The following is a 12,065-nucleotide window of genomic DNA, read 5'->3' as shown; positions in this document are numbered from 1 at the left end:
TACAGACATTCACAGCATCATTTTTTTCTAACAGCAAAATACTAGAATCAATTTAAGTGTACATCAATAGAGGATTGGTTAAATAAATAAATAAATATCCATACAATGGAATACTAAACATCCATGAAAAAGAATGAAAACCACCAATATGTGCTGGTATGGACTGAGCTCCAAGATATATAATTTAGGTTTAAAAAAAAAGCAAGATGAAGAACACTGAGTGTATTTATGCTTTTTTTAGAAAAGTAGGACACACACACACACACACACACACACACATTTATATAAGTAAAACCTATTTCTGGAAGAATGTACAAGAAACTTGTTGACTAAAGAAGGGATCTGAGGGGTCTGGAACAGAAAGGAGACTCACTGCCTCTGAACAAACAAATCAAAAGATATTAAGGTGAAGAAACACATAATTCTAAGTAACATTTCAATTACAAGAAAGCTGAAAATGGTTGCATGAATTAAAAACCAAGCAAAAGTGAGTGCTTTATTCATTACTTTTTCTAATTCATTATTTTTGTGTAAGGAACTTCTTTTTAATAAGCTCATTTTAATATTTTTAAAAGGTAAAAATAAACCACCTGGCTGGCTCAGTCAGTAGAGCATGTGACTCTTAATCTCAGGGTTGTGCGTTCAAGCCCCAAGTTGGGCACAGAGTTTAATTTTAAAATAAAAATTAAACAATTTTAAAAAACACATTAAAAGGGAGAAAACTTTTTTTATTTAAAAGAAATACATGACCGAACATATTTTTTTTTATTTTTAAAAAGAGTTTCCTCTTGTCTACAATGAGAGAATTAAACTTTTTGATCTTTAGACTCCTAGTTGAAGCATTCCTTGGGTGCATGCAAATATCCTCTAACAGGTGAAAACTGCCTCCCAATCTAACAAAAGTTTTTACAAGTGGACCTTAATGTACTCCGCATGTAGGATGAAACTCTAACAATGTTTCTTAGAAAAATGACTAAAACAGAAGATTCCTCCCAGAGTGAACATTCCTAAATGGGGGAGGCATCTAATGAGACAGCCAGTGGCAAAGTTGGGAAGAAATGAATCCTAGCCTCCCAGAGCCCTGGCATTCACCAACCCTCACCTGTCAAAGGTCCTACTCCGGAGCTCTCTGATGAATGTAGGACTTCCGGTCTTCACTGGCTTCCCCTTGTGTGTATCATGCCCTTTCGAAGATACACGGCGTTTTTTCACTAAGCCAGAGAAAGACACAAGACTGAGTCAGAATGGCCATGAGCTATGTAGGGTTCCAAGAGCAAAGGCCTCAGCAGATCCTGCTTCTCTTCCAGTCTAACAACCCCTTGGAGCACCTGAAGTCAACGAGGCCCTCACATACTCAGGAAAAGTTCCTGGTGAGGTTGGTGCTTCCTCTGGGAATTCCCTAGGAAGAGAGGGAGGTAAAGCTCTGCAATTCTGCCCTCTCACTGGGGCAGCTGCTAACCTGCTGGGCCTACACAGGCTTTTGCTATTTCCCAAGCGCTCAGACAAAGGCAATCTTCCTTTTAAGCTTCCTTCGTTTTGTCTCACCTCTGGACCACTTTCTCTTGAAAACACCAAGATGTACTTACTAATGGAGGGCCCATGTAAGACTTCACAGTTGGGGCAGTGGTAGAGGTCAATGTCAGCAGCTTTCTCTTCTTCAACGCCAACACAACTAGAAAAGAGAAAAACAGCCAACGTTTATGGGAATTTTATTTTTCGTAAGGTCTAGAACTGTGCTGTCCAGTATACATAGCTATTTACATTTAAATTAATTCAATAAAATTTTAAATGCTGTCCCTGCATCATCTAGCTACATTTCAAATTCTCAGTAGCCAATGTGGCTAGAGGTTACCATACTTGGCAGATTATCAAACACTTTCACCAATGCAAAAAGTTATATTGGACCACACTGGTCTACAACAATTATGACAGAGCTAAAAATGTACAGACAGCAAAGCTTCATTAAGACTCAGAATGGGGGTACGCCTGGGTGGCTCAGTCAGTTAAGCATCCAACATCAGCTCAGGTCATGATCTGACGGTTCGTGAGTCTGAGCTCCACATCGGGTTCTGTGCTGACAGCTCAGAGACTGGAGCCTGCTCCAGATTCTGTATCTCCTCTCTCTGCCCCTCTTCAGCTCACACTGTCTCTCTCTCAAAAATAAATAAACATTTAAAACATTTTTAAAAAAGACTTAGAATGGTAAAAGCCAGAAGAGATTCTAAAACAGTGCTGTTCAACAGAAATATAATGTGAGCCAGATATATAAGTTTAAATGTTCTAATAATCACATTAAAAAGGTAAAAAGAGGGGTGCCTGGGTGGCTCAGTCAGTTGAGTGTCCCAACTCTTAATTTTGGCTCAGGTCATGATCCCAGAGTCATGGGATGAAGCCCCATGTCGGGCTCCACACTGAATATGGAGCCTGCTTACGATTCTATCTCTCTCCCTCCTTCTGCCCTTCTCCCCTGCTTGTGCACACTCACTCTCTCTAAAATTAAAAAAAAAAATAAAAAGAAACAGGTGAAATTAATTTTAAAATTTAATTTAACCAATATATCTAAAATATTCTGACTTCAACATATAATCAAAACTTTAAACTTTACTGAACTATTTTACTTGATTAAATGAAAAGGACTGAAAAGAGTATTTTATAATCAACAGTGGTTCTGAGTGAAGGATTACAGGTCATTTTTCTCTTATTTGTATTTTCTAATGCTCTACAATGAACATATGTTACTTATTTCATAATGTAATGTATAAAAAAGTTCATTTAATTTTGAAAATTTGAGTTTAAGTTTATGTGAGATGTTCATCTCACAAAAGTAAATCCTTCCTCACCAAAGTCATTAGCAGCCCTCCTAATAACTTCTGGCTAAGATTAAACTCCTAAAATCCTTGGTCAGCCACACACAGCAGGGAGCATAAAAATAGGGCAGAACTCCAACTTTTTCCTCCAAGATCATGGTCACAAACTGACTTCTTGGGATCAGGACCCCACCCCTGTCCCAACTGCTAACTGCTAATCCTGTGTGTAAATCTGCTGCATGTCAATAAATTGGGGATATCACCATCAACTTGGTGGAGTTTTTCTAAGGGCTCAGATAATGTATTTAAAGTACTTGGCACACACTCTGGAAAACAGTATGGAGGTTCCTCAAAAAATTAAAACCAGAGGGACGGCTGGGTGGTTCAGTTGGTAAAGTGTCCGACTTGAGCTCAGGTCATGATCTCATGGCTCGTGAGTTCAGGTCCCCCGTCGGACTCTGTGCTAATAGCTCAGAGCCTGGAGCCTGCTTTGGATTCTGTGTCTCCTTCTCTCTCTGCCCTTCTCCCGCTCATGTTCTGTCTCTGTCTCTCAAAAATGAATACACATTGAAAAAAATTTTTTTATTAAAAATAGAACTACCCTATGACCCAGTAATTGCACTACTAGGAATTTATCCAAAGGATACAAACATGCTGATAGAAAGGGTGCATGCACCCCAATGGCTATAGCCACATTATCAACAACACCCAAACTATGGAAAGAGCCCAAATGTCCATCAACTGATGAATGGATTAAGAAGATGTGGTATATATATACAATGAACTACTACTCAATGATCAAAAAGAATAAAATCTTGCCACTAAGTGAAATAGCCAGAGAAAGACAGATATATGATTTCACTCATATGTGGAATTTGAGAAGCTTAACAGGTGAACATAGGGGAAGGGAAGGGAAGGAAAAATAATGAGGGAAGCAAACCATAAGAGATTCTTAAATACAGAGAACTGAGGGTTGATGGGGGTAGAGGGGTGGGGGTATGGGTTAAATGGATAATGGGCATTAAGGAGGGCACTTGTTGGGATGAGCACATATTACACATATGTGATGAATCACTGGGTTTTACTCCTGAAGCCAAGACTACGCTGTATCTTAACTAACTTGAGAATAAAAAATAATAAATAAATAAAATAATAAAGTGCTTAGCACAGTGAGCACAGAGAAGCACATCTCACCCTTCACCTGCCTAAACTTTCTTTAAATATATTCCCCAGACCTTGTAGCATTAACTCACTTTGTCAGACCACATGCTTTCTCTGTCTCACACCCGTTAGCCTTGGACACTGCTCAAGAAGGAACCACTAGTCATCCCTCTCTCCTGAACTTTCATCCCATATAGCTATGTACTTTCTCCACCCCCAAACATCCACTGGTCATCAACATTCCTAACTTTTCTCTTGTATCCCCAAGCAACCCCATTTCTTGGTAAACAAGCCCATCTAATTCATAACCCCTTCAACAAACCCCTTCTTCACCTTCCTGGCTTACTGACCACAGCTTCTCCTAGGAGAAGCCATCTTCTCTATACAAGTGCCACTCAGTGTGGTCCACAGACTAATGCTCATATGTGAACTGTTCACCACAGGTCTGTAATACGTACAAAAAGTCAGCATGAGCATCCACAAACTTTTATGACAATTTGGCTGAGTAATTTTATGTCTGTTGAATCTAACAATAAGAAATTGGGGCTTATATTTTGTACAGCTTTTTTGGTTCATCCATTTTTCTAGTAATTCATTTTTTATTGTACCAAATAATTGTGTCCATTATTGTTTGGAAATTTTAAAAAACAGACAAACCCGGTCCTTCACCATAGAACATCTAAGAAGCACTGTGCTAGAACCCCAATCAGGCAGAAGTTATGCATTCTACCAGACCCTTATGTAACTCAGGGCTGTGTTGGAAGCAGACATTCCCCTCACTCTCCAATGAGAGATCATCTCTCCTCTACCCCTGTGTATGATCTCTTACTCCTTTTTAAAAAAAAATGTTTGAGAGAGAGAGCATGAGCGAGTGGGGGAGGAGCAGAGAAGGAGAGAGAGGATCCCAAGCAGGCTCCGCACTGTCAGCACAAAGCCTGATGAGGGGCTCAAACCCATGAACCACGAGATCATGACCTGAGCTGAAATCAAGAGTCAGATGCTTAACCAGCTGAGCCACCCAGGTGCCCCAGATCTCTTACTCCTTTGAGCTTCATATCATCTAGACATGCCTCTTTCCACTCCCCTTCACTGTCAGCTCCTCAGCTCCCCAACATACCCCTTTCACTCATTTAAGAACCTGTTCACAGATTCTTCTCCATCCCAAGTCCTGCCAACATCCCACATGATGTTAGTACTGATGCAGAGGCCCAACACACTGGCCTCTTAGCTCTTTGACCTCCTTATCTTCAGAGGCTGGTGTCTCCACTTCCCTTTCAGCTATCAAATTTCATGGTCATCATCCAGCCCTTGTCAATACTTGCAATAGCTCCACATCTAGAATATGAAATTCATACAGCGTACTTGTGACCACAAATATAATCATCCAGCTCTTATTCATTACACTTGTTCTTTGCTCTCAAAATCCCTTGAGCCTACTTTTCACCTCTTCATCTATTCTTAACTTCACCCTTCTTCCCCATCTAGCTTAGATTCCAGCATTCCTCCCTTCAGCCATTCTCCAACAGATATCCTCAACTCCCTTGCCCCACTGCCTTTCCATCACTCCCACGTGCACATTCCAACCCTGGCTCAATCCAACTATGTTAACACTGGACCATTGGACATGGCTGGAGAAAAATCACCCACTGGATCAGCACCACAATAAATCCACACTGTCCAAAATATCTGAGTCACAGCATAGTCAACACAATATTGAATGAAAAGAACAAAGTTGGAAGACTGATGCTACCTGATTTCAGGACTCATTATAAAGCTACAGTAATCAAGACAGTGTGGTATAGATGAAAGATAGACAAACAGATCAATAAAACAGAATGGAGAGCCCAGAAGTAGACCTACATAAGTATGGTCAACTAATCTTTGACAAAGAGCAAAGGTAGTACAATGGGGCAAAAAGATAGTCTTTTCAACAAATGGTACTGAAACTGGACATCCACATGCAAGTGAATGAATCTTGACACAGAACTTGTACACTTTACAAAAATGGAACTCAAAATGGATCACAGACCTAAATGTAAAATGCAAAAGTACAACACTCCTAGAATATAACACAGGATAAAAATCTAAATGAGCTTGGGCATAGCAATAATTATTTTTAGATGTAATACCAAAGGCATGATCCATGAAAAAAGGAATTGATAAAATAGACTTCATTAAAATTAAAAATATGATCTTTGAAAGATACTGTCAAGAGAAAAACAAGACAAGCCAAAGACTGGGAGTAAACAACTGCATAAATACATATTTGATAAAGGATGCTATCTAAAATATACAAAGAACTCTTAAAAATTAGCAATAAAACAAACCTGATTTAAAAATGGGCAAAAGATCTCTACAGAACCTCACCGAAGAATATATGTAGATGGAAAATAAGCATATAAAAAGGTGCTCCACATCATATGTTAGGAAAATTAAAACTATGAGATACCACTATACATCATCTATCAGAATAGCCAAAATTCAGAACACTGACAACACTAAATGCTAATGAGGAGGTAGAGCAAAAGGAACTCTCATTCACTGCTGGTGGGAATACAAAATGGTACAGCCATTTTGGAAGACAGTTTGGCAATTTCTTAAAAAACTGAACATACTCTTAACATACAATCCATCAATCATGCTCCTTGGCATTTACTCAAAGGAACTGAACAAAAACCTACACATGGATGTTTATAGCATCTTTTTTCATAAATGCCAAAATTTGGAAGCAATTATGATGTCCTTCAATAGGTGAATGGATAAACTGTGGTATATCCAAACAATGAAATGTTTATTCAGCACTAAAAAGAAAGGAGCTATCAAGCCAGGAAAAGGCATGGAGGAAACCTGAACACATATTATGAAGTGAAAGAAGCCAATCTGAAAAGGCTATGCATTATAGATTCCAACTATATGACATTATGGGAAGGGCAAAACCATGGGGACAGTAAAAACTGATTGCCAGAGGTTATCGGGGAGAGAGAGATGAATCGGTAGAGCACAGAGAATTTTTAAAGGCAGTGAAACTATTCTGCATGATACTAAAATGCTATAATGGTGAATGCATGTCATTATACATTTGTCCAAACCCAGAGAATGTACAACACCAACAGTAAACACTGTTGTAAACTATGGACTTTGGGTGATAATCATGTGTCAGTGTAGGTTTGTCAATGGTAATGTACCACTCTGGTGAGGAATGCTGATAATGGGAGAGGCTACACATGTGGGGGCAGGAGGAATATGGGAAATATCTGTATCTTCCTCTCAATTTGACTGTGAACTTTAAACTACTCTAAAAAATAAAGTCTATTGAAAAAATATCTGGGTCATGTTTCCTCAGAATCCTCCTATATTTCCCTGCTCAATTCTCTCTCCCATCATTCACAGTGGTTATATCAAATCCATGGTCCCATTACCTCCCTCCTCTTTCAGAAAATGACCCTGCCTACTTCTTAGACAAGATGAAGTAATCAGATGGGAACTATCTCAACTTTCCACACCAAATCTACCTCCTTCTGTACCCATCCTTTCCTCTGGTTACAATGAAAGAAATATCCTTCAATCTTTCCAAAGTTGGCTTTTCCACCCAGGTTCCCATCTTTTTTTAATCTTCTCAATCAATTATCCCTTCTTTCTTCAGTATCTTCAACCTCTTCCTCCCTCCCTTCCATCTCCTTCATAATAGCATTTAAACAATTAAAAAAGATAAGACCCTCCCTCCTGTCTGCCCCTCTGCTACTTCACAGCCAAATATCTTCTTTGTATGCAGGTTGATACTGACTTATTTGAATAGTTATCAGTTAGTAATGGCACAAAACTCAAAAGGTACAAAACTGTATACACTAAAAAGTCTACCTACTTCTTGCCACCTGGTATTATCCACAGATGTTCTATCAGAGCCAAACTTGTAAGAGGAATTTTCTAGAGTTGTTATGTATATTTTCTTACCCTGCTGCAGTCTGATTTTAGTCCCCACCTTCTTTAAAACAGAGCTCATCAATGTTCTGACTTCCTTATTGATACATGCAATAAGTACTCCTCTCCTTTATCTCACTTGATCTCTTAGCAGTATTAGAACACAGTGCTGACCCTCTGCTCTCTCCCCACTTGACAAGTTCTCTACCCTTGACTTCTATAACACTCCATTTGCCTGACGTCCATTTCTTCAGTTAACATTATTGAGGGGAGCCTGGATGGCTCAGTCAGTTAAACGTCCAATTTCAGCTCAGGTCATGACCTCGCAGTTTGTGAGTTCAAGCCCTGCCTCGGGCTCTGTGCTGATAGCTCAGAGCCTGAAGCCTGCTTCAGATTGTCTCCCTTCCTCTGCCCCTCCCCCACTCATACTCTGTCTCTCTCAAAAATAAATACACATTAAAAATTTTTTAAAACCCATTACTGAGCATCTTCCAGGCCCTGGTCCAACTGCTAGGGAGGTAAGGACATAGAGCAAAGCATACAGAAATCCCTGCCCTCCTGGAGCTGATACCATTGTAGTGGCAGAAGCAAACAAGAAACAAAATAAATCCAGGGTGCCTGGGTGGCTCAGTCGGTTAAGCGTCCGACTTTGGCTCAGGTCATGATCTCATGGTTTGTGGGTTCGAGCCCCACGTCGGGCTCTGTGCTGACAGCTCAGAGCCTGGAGCCTGCTTCAGATTCTGTGTCTCTCCATCGCTTGGCCCCTCCCCTACTCACGCTTTGTGTCTCTCTCTCAATAATAAATAAACGTAAAAAAAAATTTTTTTAAAGAAACAAAATAAATCCACGTAATCAGTGAGATACATTGTATAATAGTGAGAAGAACCAAGTAGAAAAATAAAGCAGGAAGGGGAATATATGTGCATGTGTGTACACACACACACACACAGTGGGGTAAGGGGATAGCAATGGTATTGAAATTTTAGTTAAGGAAGCCAATAGGTACTGAAATCTTACATACTAACTCACTGACAAAATGACTTTTGAATAAGGACCTGAAGGGAGTAAGGAAGCAAGCCATATGGATATGAGGGAAGAGCATCCCAAGTAGAGAGAATAGCAAGTACAAAAGCTCTGTGGTAGTCGTGTGCCCAGATTACTGAAGCAACAGAGGAGGACAGTATTCTGGAATAGAGAGAGTAAGGGGGACAGTAATAGGTCAGAAAGGTAATGGGCTCACATAGTAGGGTCTCATAGGCCATCATAAAGGATGTTGGCTTTTCCTGAGTGAAGAACTGGGTGAAATCCATAGGAGAATTGTAAGCAGGGATGTGATGTGATCTTAATTATGTCTCTGGCTGCTCCTTCTGTCTCCCAATGCACCCTTTTTGTCCTGTCCACTCCTTAAATGTTGATGCTTCCTAGGCCTTCTTCTCTCCTCACTTTCCCTTGTCGATCTCACTCCCAGGGCTCAATGTGCCCCTTATGCACCTATGACGGCAAGCTAGATCTCTCTGCTGAGTTTCAGACCCCTCCCTAGAAATGCTTCCTGGTTCTTCTACTGGATAGACTCTTTACATGTTTCAAATTTCACATGTCCAAATTCAATTTCTCCCTCGGCCTGCCCCCCCCAGCATACTCCTTCTCTTGGCAAGTGGCACCATAACCTCAGACTGCCTGAGTTTATATCCTAGCTGTAACTGACACTTATTAGTATGGGAACTTGAGCATGTTACCTCTGTGCCTCAGTTTCCTCATCCCTAAGGTGGGGATAAAAATTGTATGTACATCACAAAGTTGTTATCAAAAATAAATGAGTTAATCCATAGAAGGTGTTTACAACACTGCTTCATACATAGAAAGTGCTCTGTATCATTCAAGCTATCATGTCCTAGCAATTCTATCTCTTGATTACCTATCAATTGTGCCCTTCTGTCATCCTTATTGCCCCTGCCCTAATCCAGGCCCCTGTTATCTCCAGCTAGGATTACTGTCCTGCCCTCCAACTGGGCTCCTGGCCTCTACTCTGTCTTCACCCAACTGGCCCTCCACACTACAGTCAAAGGGACCACTTTTAAAAACACCAATTTGAGGGGCGCCTGGGGTGGCTCAGTAGGTTAAGCATCTGACTCTTGATTTCAGCTCAGGTCATGATCTCACGGTTCGTGAGTTCAAGCCCTGCTGACAGCGCAGAGCCTGCTTGGGATTCTCTCTCCCTTTCTCTCTGCCCCTTCCCCTGCTTGTGCGTGCGTGCGTGCGTATGTGTGTGAGCACATGCACGTGTGCTCTCTCTCAAAATAAATAAATAAACAAATAAATAAATAATCTTTTTAAAAACCCACCCATTTGATCTTGTCAACCCTTGCTCAAAACCCCTCACAGCCTTCCTATTTTTCTTACGTTTAAAGTATAAACTTACCATGGTCTACAAACCTTGCCTCTCTGGCCTCAACTCTGGCTTCTCACGTGCAGCGTCAGCTACATAATTTATAAGGCCTGGTGCAAATGAAAATCAGGAGCCTCTTGTTCATAACACAGAGGAAAAAAATCTATTTTCCTTTCTTCCACAGTCTCTCAACTTGTCATAGGCCTTTTTATTTGTTATTTATTGTCATGCTCCCTGGGCATGAGGATACTCAAAGGGGAAGTACAGGCCACACCCTGTGACTCAGTGCACAGGATGCGTGCACTCAACGCTGACTCTCTTGCACCTGCATCCAGACCTGGTGCCCCAGGCAACCAACTGAGAACCTGTTCAGGGAGTAGGGAGGCAGTAGGAGGTAGGACCACATGTGAGCTAAAGCTCTAAGTCCCTAAGAAACAATCCATTGTCCCACTGGATTTCACATGTAAAACATAAATTTCACATACAAACAGGTAAAATTATTAAGAATTTCAAAACAACCACAAAACATTAAACCTCAAGCATGGTGTCCCCTTCCAAATATGAGGCTCTGTGTGACTGGTCACACACCCATGACGTCAGCCCTGCTCTGAAAAGCCAGCTGGGTCTGACTTTGCCTCAGGTCACGATATCACGAGTTGTGAGTTCGAGCCTGGAGCCATGTCAGGCTCTGTGCTGACAGCTCAGAGCCTGGAACCTGCTTTTGATTCTGTGTCTCCCTCTCTCTCTGCCCCTCCCCCCTCTCAAAAATAAACAAACATGAAAAAAAAATTGAAAAGCCAGCTGGACTCTCAATGCCATGCTCTTTCAGTTCTATGGGTCTCATCACACATGGCTCCCTGTGCCTAAAACATTCCTGCTCTTCCTCTTCCCTGCTGCCATGGCACTCCCCCCGAAACACTATCCCTATTTTGGCACTCGTCACGTGGACTTACAACTGCTCATTCACTTGCTACCTGCCCCACTACATTTGACAGCATCGATCTCATTCACCAGAAGTCCTCACCTTATCCATCTCCCAGTCTTGTTTTATTTACTCTTCAACTCAATTCAACAAACATTCATTGGGCTAGATAATTCCTCACATCAGGAAGACAGACGGATGAAAATCAGACTTGTGGCTGCACTGTCTCAATAATTATCACTGAGACCAAGGGTCCTAGATGCTAATTTGCTTCCTTAGTGAAGAGGCAAATTATCACAGCACCAGGTCTCAAGATTAAGATGAATTATCCCCAACATGTACCACAGAGCCTGGTACATGGTAGACACTCAACCAATATTTGTTAATAAAGTAAATGCATAAACTTAATAAATATTGATTGAGAACAGCCACTGCCCTCATGGAGTAGACATTCTAGAGGGAGAGATGGACAAGTGGTGCCAGGGGTTTCATAAGTGGTAAAAAGTAAATAGATCAGGTTAAGGGGATGAGGAGAAAACAACCAAATTTGAAGCCTGCATAAAAGGAACTGAGGAGAAAACTGAGCTATGAGTTATATGTATATTATCACATTTATTCTCCACAACTAAGCAGGGCATTCTGTACAGTATTCACAGGCAGTATAGCACAGAGGTAAAAGTACAGCCTTGGGAGCCAAACTGCCTGGGTTTGAATCACCTCTGCCACTTACTGGATGTGTGAACTTAGAGAAGAAAGCAACCTGACCAGGGACAATAGGACCTGAAGTAGTGGGTGTCAACAGAGACTAAGAGACCTGGACTTCCACTCCTACCTGTCAGTAACTAAGGGGTACCCTCTTCCCCTGCCACTA

At 41.0% G+C, this 12,065-nt stretch overlaps 1 protein-coding gene across 3 annotated transcripts in view; it reads right to left on the bottom strand.

Moving 5' to 3' along the window:
• Window positions 1-12,065, bottom strand: part of PHF8 (PHD finger protein 8) — a 55,896-nt gene that overhangs the window by 32,097 nt on the left and 11,734 nt on the right. For all 3 annotated transcript variants that reach the window (XM_040466926.1, XM_040466925.1, XM_040466927.1), the window contains 2 exons: window positions 1,587-1,672; window positions 1,103-1,211 (listed from right to left, as the gene is read on the bottom strand). In XM_040466926.1, the coding sequence (XP_040322860.1) occupies window positions 1,103-1,211; window positions 1,587-1,672 (195 nt within the window). The remainder of the gene's footprint in view (window positions 1-1,102; window positions 1,212-1,586; window positions 1,673-12,065) is intronic.

The sequence above is a fragment of the Herpailurus yagouaroundi genome, unplaced genomic scaffold (genome assembly GCF_014898765.1).
Source record: "Herpailurus yagouaroundi ecotype Mexico unplaced genomic scaffold, PumYag 67005, whole genome shotgun sequence".
In the NCBI taxonomy this organism is placed as follows: domain Eukaryota; kingdom Metazoa; phylum Chordata; class Mammalia; order Carnivora; family Felidae; genus Herpailurus; species Herpailurus yagouaroundi.
Note: the sequence above shows the minus strand (reverse complement) of the source record. Positions and strands in the feature narration are given on the sequence as shown.